Source organism: Vipera ursinii (assembly GCF_947247035.1).
Source record: "Vipera ursinii genome assembly, chromosome: 5".
Classification (NCBI taxonomy): Eukaryota; Metazoa; Chordata; class Lepidosauria; order Squamata; family Viperidae; genus Vipera; species Vipera ursinii.
The window spans coordinates 36771912-36792559 of record NC_139518.1 but is presented as its reverse complement, the minus strand read 5'-3'; the positions used below and the strand labels follow the sequence as shown (position 1 = coordinate 36792559).

The 20648-nt window shown below is 34.3% G+C and overlaps 2 protein-coding genes across 3 annotated transcripts in view; one reads left to right on the top strand and one right to left on the bottom strand.

The window, feature by feature from the left end:
- Positions 1-9203, top strand: part of ANKMY1 (ankyrin repeat and MYND domain containing 1) — a gene marked incomplete at both ends in the record, with an annotated part of 40417 nt that extends 31214 nt beyond the window's left edge. Inside the window, 3 exons of the mRNA XM_083363278.1 lie at positions 177-234; positions 1069-1220; positions 9001-9203. Of these exons, the coding sequence (XP_083219404.1) occupies positions 177-234; positions 1069-1220; positions 9001-9203 (413 nt within the window). The remainder of the gene's footprint in view (positions 1-176; positions 235-1068; positions 1221-9000) is intronic.
- A 1836-nt stretch (positions 9204-11039) lies between these two features.
- The window catches only part of GPC1 (glypican 1), a 215309-nt gene continuing 205700 nt past the window's right edge, over positions 11040-20648 (bottom strand). For both annotated transcript variants that reach the window (XM_083363616.1, XM_083363617.1), the window contains exons 6-9: positions 20215-20334; positions 17374-17507; positions 15697-15872; positions 11040-14301 (exon numbers count right to left, since the gene is read on the bottom strand). In XM_083363616.1, the coding sequence (XP_083219742.1) occupies positions 14081-14301; positions 15697-15872; positions 17374-17507; positions 20215-20334 (651 nt within the window). In that variant the 3' untranslated portion in view covers positions 11040-14080. The remainder of the gene's footprint in view (positions 14302-15696; positions 15873-17373; positions 17508-20214; positions 20335-20648) is intronic.

Sequence of the window (20648 nt, the reverse complement as noted above, 5' to 3'; positions counted from 1 at the left end):
AAGATCTGGCTCACTATATAATGAACCATAATGCCTTTAACACCCATCACGCAAGATCATCTGCCTATCCTAAGTCCTTGGAAAGGACTTGATGGGTGGATAAAAATGGCAAATCCAATCTAAACAAGTGACTCTGTGACAAACCAATAATATTAATAATAATATTTGCATTTCAGCTTCTGCAGGCATAAAAAGGAAATCTTTGAGCATCCCTTTAGAAACAGATTCATCAAAGTAAGTCCTATGAATCAAAATATAATTTGTTTGTTGTAATTTTAGTCACATCTATCTCTGTGGTAGATGGTTTTAGTATTGTTGTCATCACTAATGGATGTTTGTTCTGCTGTAGAACTCAAAATGATGTTCTCTTTAAGCCACGTGGTCTACATATGGCTTCTAAAACAGATGTTCTAAATCCAAATATGAGCCCCTTTTTAATTTTAAATTAAATATCGATAATATTGTTGCTGTGTGCTGTCTATATATAGTGTATGTATGTATGTGTGTGTGTATATATATGTGTGTGTGTGTGTGTGTGTGTACATATATACATATATATACATATGCATACACATGCACATACATACATACATACATGTATATATATTGTCCAATATATATATATATATATATATTGGTCATAAAATGCATAAGTGGTTTATTGTGCATTCATCTTACTGAATCTCTTTAAACTTCAAATTCAGTGTTCAGCTTTCTTATAAGTGTGGTGTAAAAATGATTAGCTGAAAAAATATTAAGAAAATAAGTACCAGTAAAAGTTGCTCATTGACTGTATATTGACAAACCTATAGAACTTTAATTGGGGGAGCTTAATTTTGGGGCACTTAATTAGAAAATTAAGGGGCAGCAAGGGTATACGAGAAGAAATTATTAAAATAACTTTAGAATGACAATATAAAGAAAGAAGTGTTGAAGCAAAACTCTATGTACAGAATCATATGTATTCCAACTTTTTAATATTTGAGCAAATTTCATTGTTGTGTGTGTGTTCCAAAAAGTTTATATGTTATGTCCGTAATCTTTCTTGTAACCATATTTTTTTAACAGATTGCTCTTCTTTAAATATTGCTACCAGTGTGGGCGATCTGTTGGTGTGACCCTTACACCTTGTCTACATTGTTTTGAGATCTTCACTTGCAGCAAGTCCTGCAAAGTCAAGGCTTGGAATGACCGGCATAAGCGAGAGTGTTTACAAACAGGTAGGTGGGGATGATGGCATGCAGAACAAAGTGGGACTGAGATAGAATTAAAAAATGTTGCAATTAATTTATTCTACAAAGAAAAAAAGTGTCCTTAAAAAGGTAAGTAATCTTGTTTTATTTAATTAGTATCTGTGAACGTCAGTAGTTACTTATCCTTATGAAACTCACCTTTATGAAAACTACTCACTTAAACCAAACTTACATTGAAACAGTAATTTGAACAATACAGATTTAAAATCTGCAGTAAAATTTATTCACTTAATTTATTTAAAACATTTATACAGCCACTTATCTTAAACCAGACTTCGAGCAGCTTACAACCCCAAAATAAAGCAAAATATATCAACAGTGAAAGAAAAGCATTAAAACAAAAAAAGACCTGGCACTACGGCTAAACTTTCCCATGTAGCTCTCAACAAGTCTATCGCATGCCATTCAACCTCATTTCAACCACCAGGTCTTAAGTGCTTTTTGAAATATCAAAAGGGTAAGGGCCTGCTGGCCTTTGGAGGAAGGGTGTTCCTTAGGACAGGAGAAGACACATTTCCTAGGCAGCATATAAGGGATCAAGAGTATACCTATCATATCTGATATGTGGGGAAGACAGGTGTCCTGAGGGAGAGATGGTCCTGCAAATTACCTGGTCCTGTGCCATATAGGCTTAAAGGTAATAACTACTGTTGTGAATTGGCACCTGAAGGAAACAAGGAGCCAGTGCAACTTGCACAACAGAGGTATAACATGGATGAATCTAGATGTGCCCAACACTGCATAGGCCACTGCATTCTGGAGCAATGTGATGCCCTTTGATTTATTCCATCACTGACTACTATAGTGCTACTGTTCTTCCTATAATATTCTGTTTCAGGTCTGAGTGCATAGTTTGCTGAATTGAAGTTTTGTTTCATGTTCCACCTTATTTGCAGTATAGAAGATTTCTTTTAAAAATGTGACTATAGCTAGTTAAATTTTGGAAACATTTATTCTTCCCTGGGCTTCATTTCAGATGGATAACTGTACTTCTTAGGAAGATGCTAACCTAGGCAGAATTTAGAAGGGAGTTAATATTGTATAAGACAAATGGATAATAATTTCACAGTGCATATCACTTGAACCTAATTCCTTTCCTGAACATTATAATATTTTTAGGAACTTGTTGCCCCAACCTTCTTTTCTGTGCTTATTTCACCTAACTTTTGTGGACTAACATTCAGTGTCATTTGGATTTCAGTTAGCATACACAGATCTCCTTTTTACCCTCTTTTTGTTTTAGAAATTCAGATGTGTATACCAGCAGTATCCACCAAAGTGTAGCTTTTTAAGCTATGGGTGGTCCATTTTACTGCCCTACTGGGAAACATCTGCAGAATTACATACTATATTAAAAATAATAATTATATTAATTAGATCTAATTCAGACATTAAAGTTCCCACATGTGTGCTATTATTTATTTATTTATTTATTCGGTTTATATACCGCCCTACTCCCGAAGGACTCAGGGCGGTTTACAAGGCAAAATTTAAAAACAATACAATATAAAATTAAAATTAAAATAAATTAAATTATAGGGAAGATACGAACAATCCTGAAGTAGTGGTTTGAGATGCTGACATAATGTCTGTATACCACATTCATTCTTCTTAAGTAGCACTTGGGACTGCTATTCTACTTCATTGATAATTCTCATTCCCAGATAATTTCTTTATAAATATTATGTTTTGATAGTATTAACAAACATTTAATACTGATCTAATTCACTGCGCATCATATGTACATGTTTAAATTTCCTGAGATTATTTATCTTACATCTTATATTGTATAATGTAAGTTAATTTTTTAATCTGTTTATATTAAGTACTGATTTAAATCTATTTCAGTTTTTGGCAATCAGCTAACTTTTCTAGTGTCAAAAAAACTCCTTACATTGAACACAAGGACATTGCTGCTTATAATGTGAAGCAAATTATTTAAAAATATTTGATGTGGTTACTTTAATTGGACTGAATATGTTTTCTCTCATGTTAAGAACAAGGTAGAGAGAACAAGAAAAATAATTTGCAAACTGTTAGTTTCCTGACCACTTTAATGTACAAACATATAAGATCAAAGTTGCAGAAAAAACTGAACTCTTGCAATATAAAGCAGTATTCATTGAACACCTGAATTTGAAAGATGGCAAAAGATTGTTAGGAGAATGATTTTAAAAGGCAAGAGAAGTCTTCATTCAAATGAAGAAACAAGGAGAGAGCCATGTAAGAAGAATCTTATTAATATATGGACTGTGTGTAAGCTCAGTACCAAGTACCAAAGTGCCAAGTCTGAACATGAATATATATTTTTTATTTTGACTATCGTGTGTTTTCATGAAGGGGTTTCTAGATTAAAATTTAGAATTTGATCTCGAAACCTACAGTACTTTATGTATTTCTCAAAACGATATGGGTCAAGGAAGATTTTTTTAAAAAAGATTCCATGAAGAATATGGCATCAAAATCTCATTTGGATGGAGAAATTAAAGCAAAGCATTTTCCAAGCTTCCAGAAACTGAAGTAAGGAAATTTCAAGTCTGCTTATAAAATGGATATTGGAAAGCAAAGGATTAATTCCACAGTGATCAATCAGGTATGACTGGGAAGCACTTGAGCAGGACATGAATATAATACTGTAGTCTTCCAAGTTTTTCACCCTCTGGATTTCATCTTCATACCGTGAAAGAGGTATAAAACCAGCAAAAAATGTGTATCCCCTTTCTGGAGCCAACCAAATTACTAGCCTTCACAACATCTTGTAATGAATTGTGCTATGTGAGGTGTTTCCTTGTTGCTTCTTCAAATCAACAAAATTCACCTTCAAGCTTCGTTGGATATTCCATGTTTTAGTATGAATAAAAAAATGCAGCAGCTAACTCTAAACTCCAAATTTGGTTTCAATACAAAGCCTGTTCCAAAAATTTGTATCTGTTTTGTTCTATTTTGTTCTACCAAGCCCACGTTTTATGTCCCTCATGGCCAGAAGATACCAACATTTTAGATTGGAGTTTAGAAGAAAACTTTACCAAAGAAGTGTTGCTTCATTTATTGAAAATCTATGTTAAAGTTTGTACCAGTATTGTATTATTTTTCCCTCTGAAATATAGTTTGCTCATTGCTACACAATGTGGCTCACTGACTTCTCTTCAAGCTATAGAGCAACCTATTAATAATGTAATGACATTGAATACAATTATGGCCAACATTTTGTATTAGTTTTAGATTGTTTTGTTCTACCAAAGTAAGTTTGTGTATCTCTATAGTTAAAAGGGATTCAAATTGAGTAAATACCAAAAAGAAATGTGGCGTTCACTCATATTTCTATCAGTTTTGCACTTGTTTTCTCCCATTTTGTCACATCAAGCCTAAATTTTGTATCATCTCACAAAGTGGGAAACTGACATGTCCCCTAAAAGGAGTTACAGAGCATCCCTCTGTATTGGTTTTTTTTTTGTACTAGAACTTCGTTCCCCCATTTCCCCCTTCCAGTTGCTAAGACGTGGCTAATGAAGATAAGTGTGCTATTTACAATATTAATGAAGTTTCCACACTCTATGGAAAGAAGTTGTTTAATATTGAGGTTAATGTTAAAATTTCCAGATTGTGATAAAATCTATTTGCTTACAACAATATTGAATCAAGCTTGCATCAGACAGTCTGAAAATCAAATAAGAGTTTGGTTATCATCCTAGTTCTTATCAGAAGAAAGTAAGATGAAAGCAGTTAATACAAAAGATTGAGAAGATTGAGATTATACAGTTCTTTCCTCAAGCATTTCCTACAATTACTTTGTCTTTCAATATTACACCTCCTTCAGTGCTGATAATTTCACTATACAGAATTCTGGAACTAATAGTCTGATCAATCGATATTGTCATGCTGAGGCATGTATTTGAACTCAGTTTTATACAGTGGTTCATCTTTTTCACCATGTTTGGTATAGTGAGATCTCCATAGTTCAGATCAGCTAAGGCTTGGAAGCTGTATTATCTGATGCTTCTTCAGAATGGCAATAAGAACACAAATCTCATCATATGAATGCCTGAACAATTTTAGTAGAATATGATTCAAATGATTTAAATTACTAAAAAAATATTTTAAGACTGTTGATGTTAATGTACAATATAGAATTTTCAGTTGTCTGTGATGTGGTAACCTGAAAACCTGTACACATGAACGCTGTTAGCAGTACATATCTATATTGTCTTCATGTTTATGTACAAAAATAGATTTCCCACAAGAGGACAATATTAAAAAAAACATGAGGTGACATCTTAGAGAGCATTGAAAAACCAAGATGGCAGTTATACCAGCATGAATAAAGCTCTACTGTGCTATTGCAGTTACTAGTTTATAGAAATATTTACTTCTAAGGAATAGTCTGTGTCTCTTTAAGACTATCCTTACATCTATTTTATTTTAACATTTGCTTTTGAATAACATAATAGGAATTAAGGGGTTTTAAGATAATAAATTGTTCATGTGCACGTGGATTAAGGTAACTGCAGAAAATGTTTTAATGTACAAAAAAATCTAATGTCTAAAATAATATTTACTGTGTTATGTATGTTGAAAATATTGCCATGTACTTTAGGAATGTATTTAAGAGAATCAGAATTTTTTGTAACTTTTAATTTAATAAAAAAATAAATCACATTGGATTTTAACGTACCACAGAAATACAGGTTCTTTGAGGCATACATAACCTTATTTCATACTATTGAGCATTCTGAAATGACTTTCCAACTTATTTTTATTGCTGCAAAAGAGAGTACATCTCCACCTAAGTCTGAAGAAGAAGAAGTCACACCTGTTAGGAAGGGTAAGTAAATTCCCATCACCAACCTCTTTCATTAATCACATTTGGTTTTGTTTTACATAGTACTGTTGTTTCATGCAGAGTCTTAGAACATAGGGTTGAAAGGGATCTTGGTAATCATCTAGTTCAACCCTGTGTTCAGAAGCCATTGCTGCACGATATCCAAGACATGGCCATACATCCATTGTTTAAATATTTCCATTGAAGTAGAGTTCCCACCTTGCAGAGTAGTCGCTTCCATTGACTCTTATCTTTCCTGTTGTCCAATTAAAATCTTTACTAATTTAAACACATTCGTTCTTAGCCTGTGTACAACACAAAAATAACAGTAAGAGCAATAAAAGAAAGAAAAGAATGATGTACATCCATGAGAGAAATTATTCAGACTAGTATATACAATCCTATAAGAGACTTGCCACCCAGCCCAACTCAAGGCCTAGGGAAAGATCCAAGTTTTCAGAGACATTTAGATATCTAAAGATAGCTATCACATCTTCCTGCATTTATCTTTTCTCTAAACAGAACTTACCCAGTGCTTCATAAATATTTTCTTCCAGAATATATTAACCATGTGATTTTTCTGGACAGTCAAGTTTATTATTGTCTTTCCTAAAATACTTGCTGGACAGTTTCTAGCTATAATATGATCAATTCTGAATAGACAGAATAGCAACGATTTTCTTGTCATATTTCTGTTAATGAGATCTAGATTGCATTTGGTTTTTTTGTAGCTGAATCACATTTGCCATGTGATCCACCAAGACACCCTAATTATTTTTGCATATAGGCTGCCCAGGATTGTAGTCTCCATCGTATACAAATGGCTTCGATTTTTCTCAGCCAGATACAGGACTGTAGTTTCAACTTGTCAAGATCTTCCTGAATCTTGATCTTCATGCTGTCTTTTAAGAAGTTTTTAATTCCTTCCCCTCTACATTTGTGTCATCTGCAAATGTGATAATCATACAACATGATCACTCATCCAAGTCAGCTAAAATTACTGTAATGTTTAATGTTTTATTTTTCTCCTGCTTGAGTGAGGGGCTGGATTAGAAGGTTCAATCAATCAATTTCAACTTCTCCTGGGAAAACAAAGATGTCACAAAGTTGGAATTGATTGATTGAACATTTTAGTCCCACCCAGTCTGGGTTACCACCACAGCCACACCCACCCAATGGTCTACACCCACCCAATTGGCCAACCTACCCAATGGGCCATGCCTACCTAATATGTCACACCCATCCGGCACCCGAAGATACATACAGTAAGTGGGTTTTGGGTTGCAGTTTGGGCACTCGGTCTCTAAAAGGTTCTCCATCACTGGCCTAGAGCAAAGTCCAGTGGTGTTGCACCCAAGCTTCTAGTTCTGACACAGAATCATGTATACTTGGGGGGTATTCAAGCATCTCCATACTGCCATGGTCTTGATTAGAATTTTATTAGAGACTTCATCAAACATCAAGTTAATATTCACTATTCTGTAATTTAACTGGCCACTATTCTGTGGTCAATTAAACAGTTCTCTTTATTAGAAGAGTAAATATCAGGTAGGTTTGTGGTGATTTATTGTTGACAAGCCTGCTAGCTAATGTATTCTTTTTAAATACTCACCGAGTGCTTAATCAATAGTTCCAGAGTTTTGCTGACTGATCAGTAATTCTTTATTTTTATAGATATTTTTTCCTCCATAGTGATTATACCAATTTTCCATTTCCTATAAATGTGTTTTTAATTCAGAAGCTCCTTGTGCATCTACAACTGTTACCTAAGCTATCCATCCTTTTTTTCTCTCTAATTGGAATGGTATGAAATTCCAGTATATTATTTCTAAAAAGATCCCATCCTTTCTTTGATTCCTTTATAAACTGTGCATTTAAATACATAGAATGTTTGCGCTAATACTCTAGTACTGCTTATTATTATTGCTGGTGGTTTCAAAGCTATGTCAGATTTTGATATTCCATATTCCAAATAAGTGAAATGTTTAGTAATGCTTCATAGTGTACGTTGTAAGCTGACATGAAAATTGTGACCGTAAGTAGAACACATAGATGCAGTAAAGTCTGCTAAGTGGTAGATTGTATCAAACGGATGATGAAGATTTAGCTTGTATTTTCCAAAATTAGCCAGCTGTTCAGATTCATTATCCTGCCCATGATACGTGTTTTAGCAGCAGTCATAAAGAAGTTAATTCTGTCAACGTCATGCTGACTGCTCTGTTTGCACATGTATCTGCATTCTGCCTCCCCCCCCCCCATTTTGCTTCTTTCCTAGCTTTTCTTCCCTAGCCTTATTGCTCTTCAATAAAACAGCAGCTATGAAAAGACTTGTTTTGTATTGAGGGCTCTCCTACTGCTAGAATGTTGAAGTATGTTTGATAACTTTTTGTTTTCCATTTGTCTTTTTCTTTACGGACTTCTAAGAGAGGAAGTGTTTATGATTAAGGGGTAATCTTAAATTCCCAGGTGACAATTAAGACTATATTGGGGTATAAATATATGTATGTATGTATGTTTGGGTAAGAGAAGGTTGAACGGGGGTGGTGAGTATAATATGGAAAGAAATGCTGTTGAAGACAGATTGGCCAGGTAAAGAGACAGCTGAAGATTAACCCACCAGCAGGACTTGGACAATTATATCAACTTGTCTTCCAAGATTGTGAGATCAAATCAGCTCATAAAGAAATGAAAGTGACCACCAGGAGGCACTTTGACTGCTTATCATAGATGGAGGTTATTGAAACTTGGATGAGTTTATAACTCTGCTGTATAATCTAGAGTGGGGATGAAAAAGAGGCAGGATTTATTTTTCTCAATGTGCACTGAGTAAGTTTTTCTAATTTGGTGCATATGTGCATAGAAATATAATTAAGTGTTACAATCTACTTTTTAAAAAAATGCTAATTGTGTATCTGTTCTTTCTGGCAGTGCGACAACGTAAAGCCAGCATTAAAGCAAACGTGACTCTTCAGGTTGTAAAATCAAAGGACACTAAAGCAAAGAAACAGACAGAAGCAAAGCATAAAAAGGAAGATGTAGAAAAGTGGAAATACGATAGAAGAAAACGAACCCCTGTGCAGGCTAGCAGTCAAGCAGATCTCCCTTACACTGGCAACTATAGTTACATTTAGATGTTATTTTTCATGATGCAGGTCTGGTAAATTTGATGTTCAAAATGCTGCATAAGGAAGGATAAAAAGAAAGACATTTGTTTTTAAGACAAATTAAGAAATAGTGTATTTTTGTGTTATTTTGGGGAACCAGTTTAAATAAATGCCTGTTTTTTTCATTTATGGATGTGCTAGTGAAGTGCCCATATTCTTCCAAAGTCTGTTCTTTTCAATAAATATGGATTTTTTTTTAAAGAATCTAGTAATGTTTGCTGCACTTTAACTTGGGAAGATAGAATGACTCTTCTGGTGATACACAGACATTTCTGTCATCATCAGGTCTTTCAAATTCCTCACCTGATGAGTAATATTAACCCTCATAATTGTTTAACTTGATGTGCTGCTTAGTTTCCATAACAATGTAATTTTTGCCAAGCAGTTGATGGTTCTAGTACAAACATAAATGTATGTATAATCTTTCTGTCACTGTGCTTGCAAGAATTTCAAAAAGCAGGGAGAATCAGTTTTTATTTTAAAAATGTATGAGTAGAGAACCGAAGCAATTGTTTCATCTGTTCAGTTGACAGAAACAAAGCTGGTCACAAGCTCTTAGACACACCCAGCTCTCAGTCATCTGTGAGTGGTTATTTTAACACCCTATTCTTGAAATCTTATTTGCAGCATTGAATTAGTAGAATTCATGATTAAAAGCTTCTTTTCAGAGTAATAAAATTTCACAATCTTATTTTAACTGAAGCTTAGTTGAAAACTCACAGCATTATTGAATGAAAACTTGTTTTTATATGTGATCCCCCGTAGGCTTGGTACTGAAACATTTATTAGTGATCTTTTCAATTATAGATCCTATTGTAGTCAGTGAAAATTGGGGTAGAATTTAGTGGTATCTGTACTTGGTATTGAGAGTGAAAAAATGCTAGCAGTTGTCTCGCTTAAGGCTACTGATGGTATTAACAATATTGAAGTATCCTATTGCTGTGCCTCTGCTGTAATATATTTCAAATATTAAACAATTGAATTATTTCTAAAACATGTTTTCTTATTTTAGTTGTGAATATAAATAAAATATTTTATGTTTATATAACATGGCACTTATGTGTATAATTACTTCGAAGTGAATTTCTTGAATGATATCTATTCCTCATAAAGCGGGGTGGTGGTGGGTAGGAATACATCCAGACAGAGCGGTCAAATGTCTGTACACCTATTTAGGTTGAATTCCCAGGCAAACAGTCCCTCCCAAAGAATGATGATTTTCATTTCCAGAGATTGGTTCAACAATGGCTACTTTTCAATTATTGATACACAATGAGTGTTCCATGACTCAGACTTTTCTGGCAAGTGCATTATTTAGTAATGCTTGGTATCTGTTGAAGGTAAAACCACAGTTCAATCCCAGGTAGCTGGCAAAGTATGTAATTCATTGCAATAAAAGATTGTTTTCCACAGAGCAAACCATACCATTTGCAGAAACGGGGGGCATCACATACAATAGACCCATCGAACAAGTGACCCATTCTTGCCTCCAAATGTTTACATTGTCCCTGCAATTCTAAATTTTTCTTGGCCTTATTTCTGAATAAACTTCATGCCATTTCTTTTAGATACGAACAGACATCTATGGAATAGTTATGTTGATTGGCTGGGGATGTATTTTGGAATTTCACCACACTGGGCAAAACACTTTTCTATGCTATTATGAGTGATCTAACACATATTCTGGTTTTCATGAAGCCAGTTGGTGACCTGCAGTATTACTGTTGAAATTCTATAAAGCAAAAGAATACAGCATCCTGTTCCAAATGCTATTCATACTTATTTTAAGTCTCCAGACTTTTTTATTTATACAAGAATTCAAAGAACATAATTCAACAGTGCAAGGTAGTTACAAGTAACTTGGTAACCAAAAGAAATATATATAAATGATCAAGTTTGTCGATAATGTGAAATAAATCTTACGTTTTGCAGATGGAACTGCACTTGTTTTGCTTTTTTTTTAAGCCAAGATGTAGTCTGGATTTATTTGTATCTTAACTCCTTAACAAGCCCACCAGAAAAAAACAGGTTTTTGTCATTGAAAGGATAAATAGCAAAGCTCTTAAACCTTCTGTTGACCTTTTTCTCCTTCTGAAACACATTATGGCACATGAAAAAAATATGTTATACATCCATGACTCATTTCTGTTTCAAGAGACTTGAAACAGATCACACCTTGTAGCATAATGCTTTTAATACCAAAATGTAGCACTGCCATAACAAAAATAAAGCTTAAAAAATACGATTCTATGACAGAAGACGGGCTCAAATGATGGGCAATGGTGGAAGACTCATTTAAATCAGGCTCTCCAATTTTATATCAAGCAGAAAATGATGCTAGATTGAAGAGCATAAAGGATATGCAAGGCAGGATAATCCTTTTTGTTGCTGTCCGTAATTTAATTTCATTTGGCCTTTCAGCTAGTGAAGAAGGATGTACATCCCCATCTCCACTCTGCTCTTTTCCAGGGTGCTTCAGCAATGAGTTTAAAGAGGTGCTTCAGAAAGTGTGGGAATATGTGCAGCACATCTTCAAAGTGGCAGTCTTTTTTCATGCTTCTAGCTGTTTTAATGAATTATCCTGTTAAAGTAATGCTAATGTGCATCTCTAATGTAACTAATTAAAACAATTGTGCTTTATCAAGTTAATAGGAAAGTCTGAAAAATGATGCAACTATCCTAAAGAGGTGTTGTGTTCATGTTCCCACATATCACAAAGACTTCTTCAAAATCATTTTTAAAGCATGAACAATACTTTAACTTTGCACCTCATTTTTTTTTCATATTCCTTTTTTTTTAGTTTCAGGGAGGCTTCAGGTTTCTAAAATACAATACATTGTCAACATCACACATCGTTTGAGTCTTAGAAAAGGTTCCAAACTGTTTTGAGTTTACAGCTCTCCAGCAAGTTGGCAGATTTTCATTCAGAGAAGGAAATGGCAAATATTTTTTCCCCTGCATGATGTATAGCAGTTTATTTCTTTGTGTATTTACAGACATACATTTACAACACTAATTCAATGTGGCACTTTCCACTTTCTCTTGCATTCAAGCATGTTCAAAGAAGGCAGGATATTTGATTTCCATGCCTCATTTGTATTCTCTTTACGAATACATTCATTTTAAGAATGGTGTAACTGAAAATAAAAAAACGTATTAAATAGACCAAATCAGTAATGAAAGTGGGAGTACTGTTTTACTCACAAGGATTTAAACAATGTATGGCAAACTAGGTGTATTTTTCTACAAAGAATTCCTTCTGGCATTGCTATTTGTTAATTAAGTTTTCAAATCTCAAGAGACCCTTCAATACTGAATGGGTAGATTAAAGAACTAATTTTTCTCAGTAATCAACAAAATAGAACCAGAATCCTTCAACTGAATTCATTTGCTCCTACTCTCGGTCTCATCCTATTGAATGCTAAGATGCTAGAAATGGTTTCCGTATTTGTAACTAGGAATGTTTCAGAACTGATAATAGTTTCTACCTCTGACTGCTGTCCTAAGAAAAACAATTCAATTTTTTTGCTTTAAGACAAAGAATAGAAACATTTCAGCATTTATGAAAAGCCCATGTATTTTAAATAAAAGTAATGCTGTCACGTCACTTGCTTCTCAAAGAGAAACTACGATATGAAATAAAGTGATTTAACATCAAAGTTCATTTCAAGGTCTTCCTATTGTAGGGTTTGTTTGATATAATACACACAGACACATAGATACACATTGGTGTAAAACTGTGATTGGACATCTCTCTCTGATAGGCATCAAGTTAATTAAACCAATATATGGATAGCTTTGGTCTGCTTACTCTTTCCACCAACATAATTCTGAGAGGTTTCCTTGAAAATTTCAGGTAGTATAGAGATTTTGATAAACAAATTTCTAGATATATTTGACAGTATCTAACTTGGCCCTACGTTCATCAATTCATGCAAATTCTAGTTTTGATTACAGGATAAGTCATAATACACACACATGAAAACACATTTTTTGTATTATTCTTTTGGTAAATATTGATTCTTGTCATATTATTAATAATAGGAAGTTTTTCTTCCTCTAGCTCAAAGTAGGCTTTCTAGAATGACATCCTCCCATGTCTTTCTTTATACCACAATATTGTGTATATTGTTCCGTGTTATTATTATTTGAAAGCTATTTTCAAAGGATCCTGCAATACACAAATCTTTTACTGCTATTCCCATGGACGTGGGAATAATATTAGTGGGTACAATGATTACTTTTAGGGGAAAAAACTTAAGGACCTTCATTCCAAACTCTGGGATAAAGAATTCCTTTGTTAACTGAGATCATACAAAATAATACTCTTATATCCATGCAAAGGAAAGACTCTTTTCCCTTTGGTGAATGGAAAATTATGAGCTGAGCTGAAACCCTTTTAGAGCAGTCTGAAAATATATAAATTAAAGAGATGTATTGTTGTGAATCAAATATAATGCACTCTTGGCCACAGTTAAATAAAATTATGAGATATTGCATATTTTATTCTAATCAATGAAAATGGCGTTGCCTTGGGGGATTATTTCTTCTGTTCATTACACCTACCTGTCATAGCCCCTAGGTATCTCTTTTTGGCAAATTAAAGGCTTGTTTAAATGAAGGACAGAAGGAAAGGCCCAATATTTGAAAGAAAGGAAGGAAGGAAGGAAGGAAGAAAAGGAAAAATAACCAACTCTTAGCACTGCCAGATTATCACAAACCGTAAAGAACTTTTGTGTCTCTCTCATTTTGCCAAGTTGAATGAAGTTGAATTAAATATGTCCACCATTTTGGCAAAGTTAAGACTTAGCCACTACAGTTTCTTTTGCAGCTGCTCAAACAAGTTACCGCCACAGGTACTGGGCTGCTATAGCAGCCAGAGAAAGTAATAAAAGGAAGTATGAAGGCAAAAGTACATTGCTGTTATTTCCACCAACGCCTTGTCCTGACTGTTTAGGCATAGGATATATTTCTGGTGGCCGGGTGCTAGAATTCTTGGACAGTCTTTTGCCACAAACTTCATCCAGGCAGGTATCACCACTTCCAGAACCACTGTTGTCATCACCTGGCCAAGATAAAATTCAAATTAGTATGATACTTCTTCAAAAGGCTGAATTGTAGCCAACATGTTTTTGGTAGAAGTTAATCTGCAACTGCCTGTCATGAAGAATGGAGGAAAGCAGAATTAGATTAATCTCTGGTATATTATTTCCTTTTTAAAATGTTAGCAGGTCCTAGATTGACTCCCTGGCTAGTCCTAGAATTTCACAATCATGGGTATTTACATATAATGGTAAATGCTACATCCCAGTACATGTCCTTGGAAGTATGCTAATCTCCTCAGAACCAAATGGAAAACTGAAATGGCAGAGAACATCATACAGGACACAGGGAAGGGTGGGGAGCAACCTAATTATTCTCCCTAGGAAATGAGTATTTCATGACTGACCTATGCCTATCAAGACAATTTCTACACCCTGCAATATAGCAATTTTGAAACACATACTATGATATATTCTTCAAGCTTCAGATCTACCTACCAGCCCAAAATGCTTGGGAATCTTGAATTAGTAAAAAATTAGAAGAAGAATTTCCAATTAGTCTTGCAATAGGAGTATTAATTTTAAGAATTATTCTTAATAAAAATTATTGTAAGAATTAATGTAGGTGAAGGAATGAGAGAAGCTGGGAATGAATTGTAAAGAGCGATCAGCCTAGCATCGTTACATAGCCTCAAACTAACTAACTAACTTCCCCCCTTGAGTGCCTCTGGCCCTTATCTAACTCTAACCAGGTGTTGACCATTAGTTCAGAAGATTCTTGTGCATAGATTTCAGCAATAAATCAATTTAATTGAACCTTCATGTGTGGACCTGATCTTTCAGGCCTCACAATTTTGGAGTACTTTATGTCTCCAAGTTTGGTTGCAGATGTTTCATAACCTGACTGATATTATCTAGCTGGGTAATGTAATGTCTGCAAACAAACAAACAAGCTCAGAGAACATTGAAAACTCTAAGTTCTGAGCTATATATATTCTCTTCTACTGAATTTATAAGAATTCTTATGCTACAGGGCTCTATTTGGGGCAGAATTTATTTTATATATTAATCTGGATAACTCACTGGACTTTTGCTATCCATTATACAATGGCCTGAACTGTCACTCACTCACTCGACTTTGATTAGTGTATGAGAATTGTGGATACATGCATTTTTGGGGATATCTATAGTAAGTCAGCACCCCAGAGAAGAATAAAAACATTCTGATTATCAGTAAACATTAATGCTTTTGACACTTGGGCAATGTCTTCATCCAGATTAAAAATCTAGCCACTGAAAATTAACAGAGGGATAATTTTCCACTGGTCTGAACACTGTATCACAACTGTATGAACCTGTCTTTTGCTTATTGAACATGGAATGTTATGAATAATCCCACTTTCTCAGCTTGTACCTACTTGTATCCTGGAAATCCACATCATTTCCATTGTATGCATTGCGCAATCGATTTGTCATAATCTTCAACTGCATGATTTGCTGGCGAATAGTCATGTCTGGTTTGGTGATGTCGACCTCAACCTCTGGGTTATTGATCTGATTAGCTAGACCATCTCCCATCACATCTGGAAGGTATCTGTAAAGAGAATGTATAGGTTCATGCTGAAAGCTAATTCTGGAGAACTAGACTTCATGGTAATCCAACTGAACTCACTGGGTGGGTGGGAGCCTAACCAACCCTTTTTATTTTTTATTTATTTCCCATTTTTTTCTTATTGTTACCTACTAACTAGTTACCAAGGAAAAATAGCAAAAGAAGAGAGAGAATAGAACAATAAGAACAGAAGAAAATGAAAAGTAATTATTTTAGTCACTATCTCATCTTTGTATTTCATGAATCAAGTCAAAGATCCTTTGGACATGAATTATGAACTTCTGCTTGATGCTTTTTTGGCTTTAGCCCAGTAATGTAGTGGAAATATTGGAGCCTGTGGAAAACCTGTCCTTGGAGGAGTGAGTGCTCAGTTCTGAAAGTGAATTAGCTTTTCAGGGGAGATACCAAATTTGAGAGAGGTCACAAATTCCTCCACTGTTCTGACATGCTGATAGCTGTGGTACTGAGCTTCCTCTTCTTATAAATGCCAAATTTATTTTAGTGTTTAGACAGAAGACAGCAGTCTTCCTAGAAGACTCTCAAGGGCAGTTATAATGACCTAGGTCACTGGTTCTCAACCTGTGGTCTGCAGAGTCATGGGAGTCTGTGATGTCATCATAGGAGGTCCACATGTTACAATTGAAATCTTGAGTTAAGTCTTAGTGGCATTTAAAGGGGTCCATGGTGAAGAAAAGGTTGAGAACCATTGACCTAGGGAAATGGAAGTATAATATCAGGTGAATGTTGTGGATAGCTGCCTAAATCTTTTTACACCAGTCTTCTCTTTTGAGCTTCACCTGCTGAATCTTGCATGGATCTTGTTTAAATAAAGAAAAAGATGGGACCTCAATGAATTATAACATTCTCATCTCATCTGATTTCTTTCCTATCCACCTCTCTAATAGCATTTCACTTTTCCAAGCTTTAAAACTTCATAAAAATAGTAGATGACAGTATGAGTTTACCAATGTGGCTTGGCTCGGTACAATTGCTTCTGATAAGCCCTAAAACACTGAATAGTTTTTCAGGTGGTTATTTGAGGAGTTCCTTCTCTATATCAACTTACCTGCATATGTAAGTCATTTCTGATGCCCTTCTTATACACCCCAACAATTTCCAAGGTCTGTTTAGTTGGAACTAAAGAAAAATCAATACTTTCGGTTGACTATGTCATATCCTATAACTTATGTGAAAAGGTGACCCATCTCAATTTTTTTCATTAACAATTTTCCAAAAGTTGTCAAATATTTTCAAGGAACACTCCTATTTAGAAATTTTATGCACTGTTTTAATGTGTTTTACATCTTAAAAAAGATGAATTTTTTTTTAAAAAAAATACCGTTGTGTATCAGTACATTTGAAACACAACAGCACAATACAAAAGCAAATTTCAAATATTTATTTGTTATGCATTGCCTAAACATTTTGAAGCACAGATGGGATAATAAAATGGACTCATTATTGCACAGCTGATTAGCCTTACCTGCCTTTGGTCATTCCGTTCCAGCACCTATCCTCATTTACAGAACCAGATGATATTTTTTCATTACAAAGCGTCGTTGGCAGAAGAGCCCAGAAGTCTCTTACTTCCCTTAGCTTCCCTTTAGCATCAGAAACCTGTCATTAGGAAGAGTAATAAAGGTTGGAGAAAATATTTTAACATCAACAGCTTTATATTCTAAGTGCATTATACATATATATGAGAATGCATTCCAAGAGCATTCAATTGTACTAAAAACAAAATAAGACTGTGGTAACTACCCTGCAGTGTTATCTATTTTAGTATATAACAACAATTAAAGATAAAGGATATTTTATCATATCCTGAGTGTCACTATGTAATAAGTTGGCTTGTAAGGAAATCTCCAGCTTACAAATGCTAGCTTGCATAAAATGGTATGGCTGTGCTTCAGATAAAATTAATTTTTGGTTACAGTTATCACATATTGTCCCAACTGATCAATATTACTCTTATTATTATCTGGGAATACTACACGTGGCATGGAAACCACAAAGGCTAGTAAACCAGCCTACATCTCATCTATTTTATTAAAAAGTGTTACGTGAAAGCCTCGATTGTCCAAAACTATAATGGGTGTCAGAGGTCAATATCTGTGGTGAAATGAAAACAATGGCAAATAGATTGTGACATGGAGGAATATTAAATGATAAAGGGCCTACATTAAGAAATGAAATGAAAATAATAGCTATGTATTATAACTGAAACTAAGAAAGCAGAAGGATGAAGGAGATGAGGATAACAGAAGGAAGGACATGAAATGGCCATGAAAATGCAAGAAAGAAATCAAAGAAACAACTGTTGAAGTAGGATGACTGCAGGAAGAGAAAATATGAGTCCTTTAGGAAAAAGTATTAGGAAACAGAGGAAGTGAATGAAATTAAAAATAAAAGTGATAAGATGTTTTAGAAGGAAACTGAACTGAAGGATCACTGGAGGCTGTATTTTTAAATTTTGTATGGGAAAGATAGGGATGTTTTGAAGAATGGATGCTATATTTGTTTGTATGGAGAAAAAAATGAATGAAACAAGCTCGGAATGCTTCAAGAAATTTGGAAAATGATAAGGTGTATGTATAAATGGTAAAAGCAGATGTAGTTTGCTTATGGATATGGTTGTGTGACTTTTTTAAATGGGTGAAGATTGCACATCTGAGTCTTGAAAGAATGCCATTTTCTTCCTTTTTACAAAGGTAAGTCACGAGAAAAAAGGCAAATGTTACAGGAAGATTAGTTTATATGTGGCTGGGAATTGGGACAAAAAGGATTCAAGAGATAACATGCAGCAGAATTTAGGAAGACCATTATGGTGTTTTTTTTGCCGGGGGAGGGGGCATGTACTGATCAGATTTTTGCTTTAACTGACAAATGTAAGAATGGGAATAAGATAGCAAAAAAAATATAGGTGGCAAAACAAGAAAATATAGTCCTAGGAATATGTAAGTATTAAATACAGAACAAGAAACTTTTAATGGCACAAATTTTCAGGGACAATATTCTAAGATAACACTTTTTATATCTGATGAAGACTTCATATTTTATGTTTTTCTGTCTAGTTTGCACTTCTGCTTTGGATTCATATAATAATGAAAGAAGAATAACAAATCTGATAATTAAATAAAGCAAATGAGAAAATATGCTTGATTGTTTCTTTTGAAGAATGTGGCTGATTACGAGAATTCTTTAGTCTAGAATAAAGGCTAGCAAGGGAAATGGAACTTTGGATGCTATTGAAAGGCTATGTTTCAAGACACTATTAAGGAAAACAAACTAGCAACTCCAAACTAAAATATTTACAGTTAAGTCACTTTCCTTGCACATTGATGCAATAATTTTCAGTTGAGAAAGTCTATTTATGTATCTTTCTTTCTGCAAACTAGTGGCAGATCACATTTACCTGATTTGAATCTTTATGTTAAAATCAGGGGAATTTTGCTGCCAATGCTAGCAGTATTTAGATCTTGGATAAGATCCGGGGAGACTCAATCCATCAGCTGTCTGCATTTTACAAACATATTATGTTCTTTCAAAGTGTTCCAGAATAGCTGTGGTTTAGCTGAACTGCAAAAGGATCCCAGGATGATTTTATAAAGGGGGTACAGTAAGGCTGGTGTCCCTTTCTCCTTTCCTTTAGAAACAAACATATGCTAATACTATTGCCTCCTTTACATGATGTGTAGGTCAGTTCTCAGTGATCTTCCCTCCTTGCTGCTACCACATTCTAATACAGCCTATTCCTTGCTCCTTCTGTCTCTTTCAGCATCTTCCCTCCTTTTCCAGCCCTAGCTTAGCAGCTATCAGAATAAACAGATACTGGCTCAGAAGCACATCAAGCAAACCATTCGTTATGGTCTCCTTGTAATTATTACAACCTATATTGCAAAATTTTACAGATTTGCACATCTCTAAAATACATGATATAACAGTGCAATTTATTATTATTGTAAACTATGTCCTCTATGTGTCTGAGATGCCCATGATTACTAGATGAGATAGAAATATTTTTACTTGCTGAGAGTCTGAGAGTCTAAATATTTGCAAAATAACTCCTTATATTGTTAAGCAGGACTGTTAGGGTATGTTTAAAAAGTGTCTTTTGGTGATTGGCTAAAAGGGTGCTGACTTTCACTTTTACAGATCACTGTTGTGCATTCTTCCAATGAAATAAAAGCTCCACACTGAAACTAAACTGTGCTTATATATATATTCCTTCACATAATGAACATATTTATGAGCATTTTGATTAACAGGTTACACAAGCAGTTCTAGTGCAGAATTAAATCTAGTACAAACCCTCTGTACTCACAAATTTCTCTGAACTAAGCCCAGAAGATTTATCTTCAATGACGTATTTTCCCCGTCTCTTCTTATCTTCAACATTGGCAGCTTTTGTACTGAGTTTGGGATTTCCACAACCTTGAAAAATCTAGGGAAATCAAAGAAAACCACATCTCAGAAAAAAAAGGAAGTTCTATTTACTCCATCAATATTAAATTTACTTACATTTCATTTCAAATATGAGGACATTTGGATTTCTTATATATTTCATACTAGTATTTTGTTTCGTTTGATTCAAAAGGCTGATTTAAAAATGTATAGCACAACAAGCTCTTTTTCTAACTTACTTAAGCTCTCAGAAACTAGTATCGATATGTGATGTTATATAAGCATAATAATTAGTGAATAAAAACCCCAGCCTACTGTTTTCTTTTGTTGATTTGCTTAACAATCTAATGATGA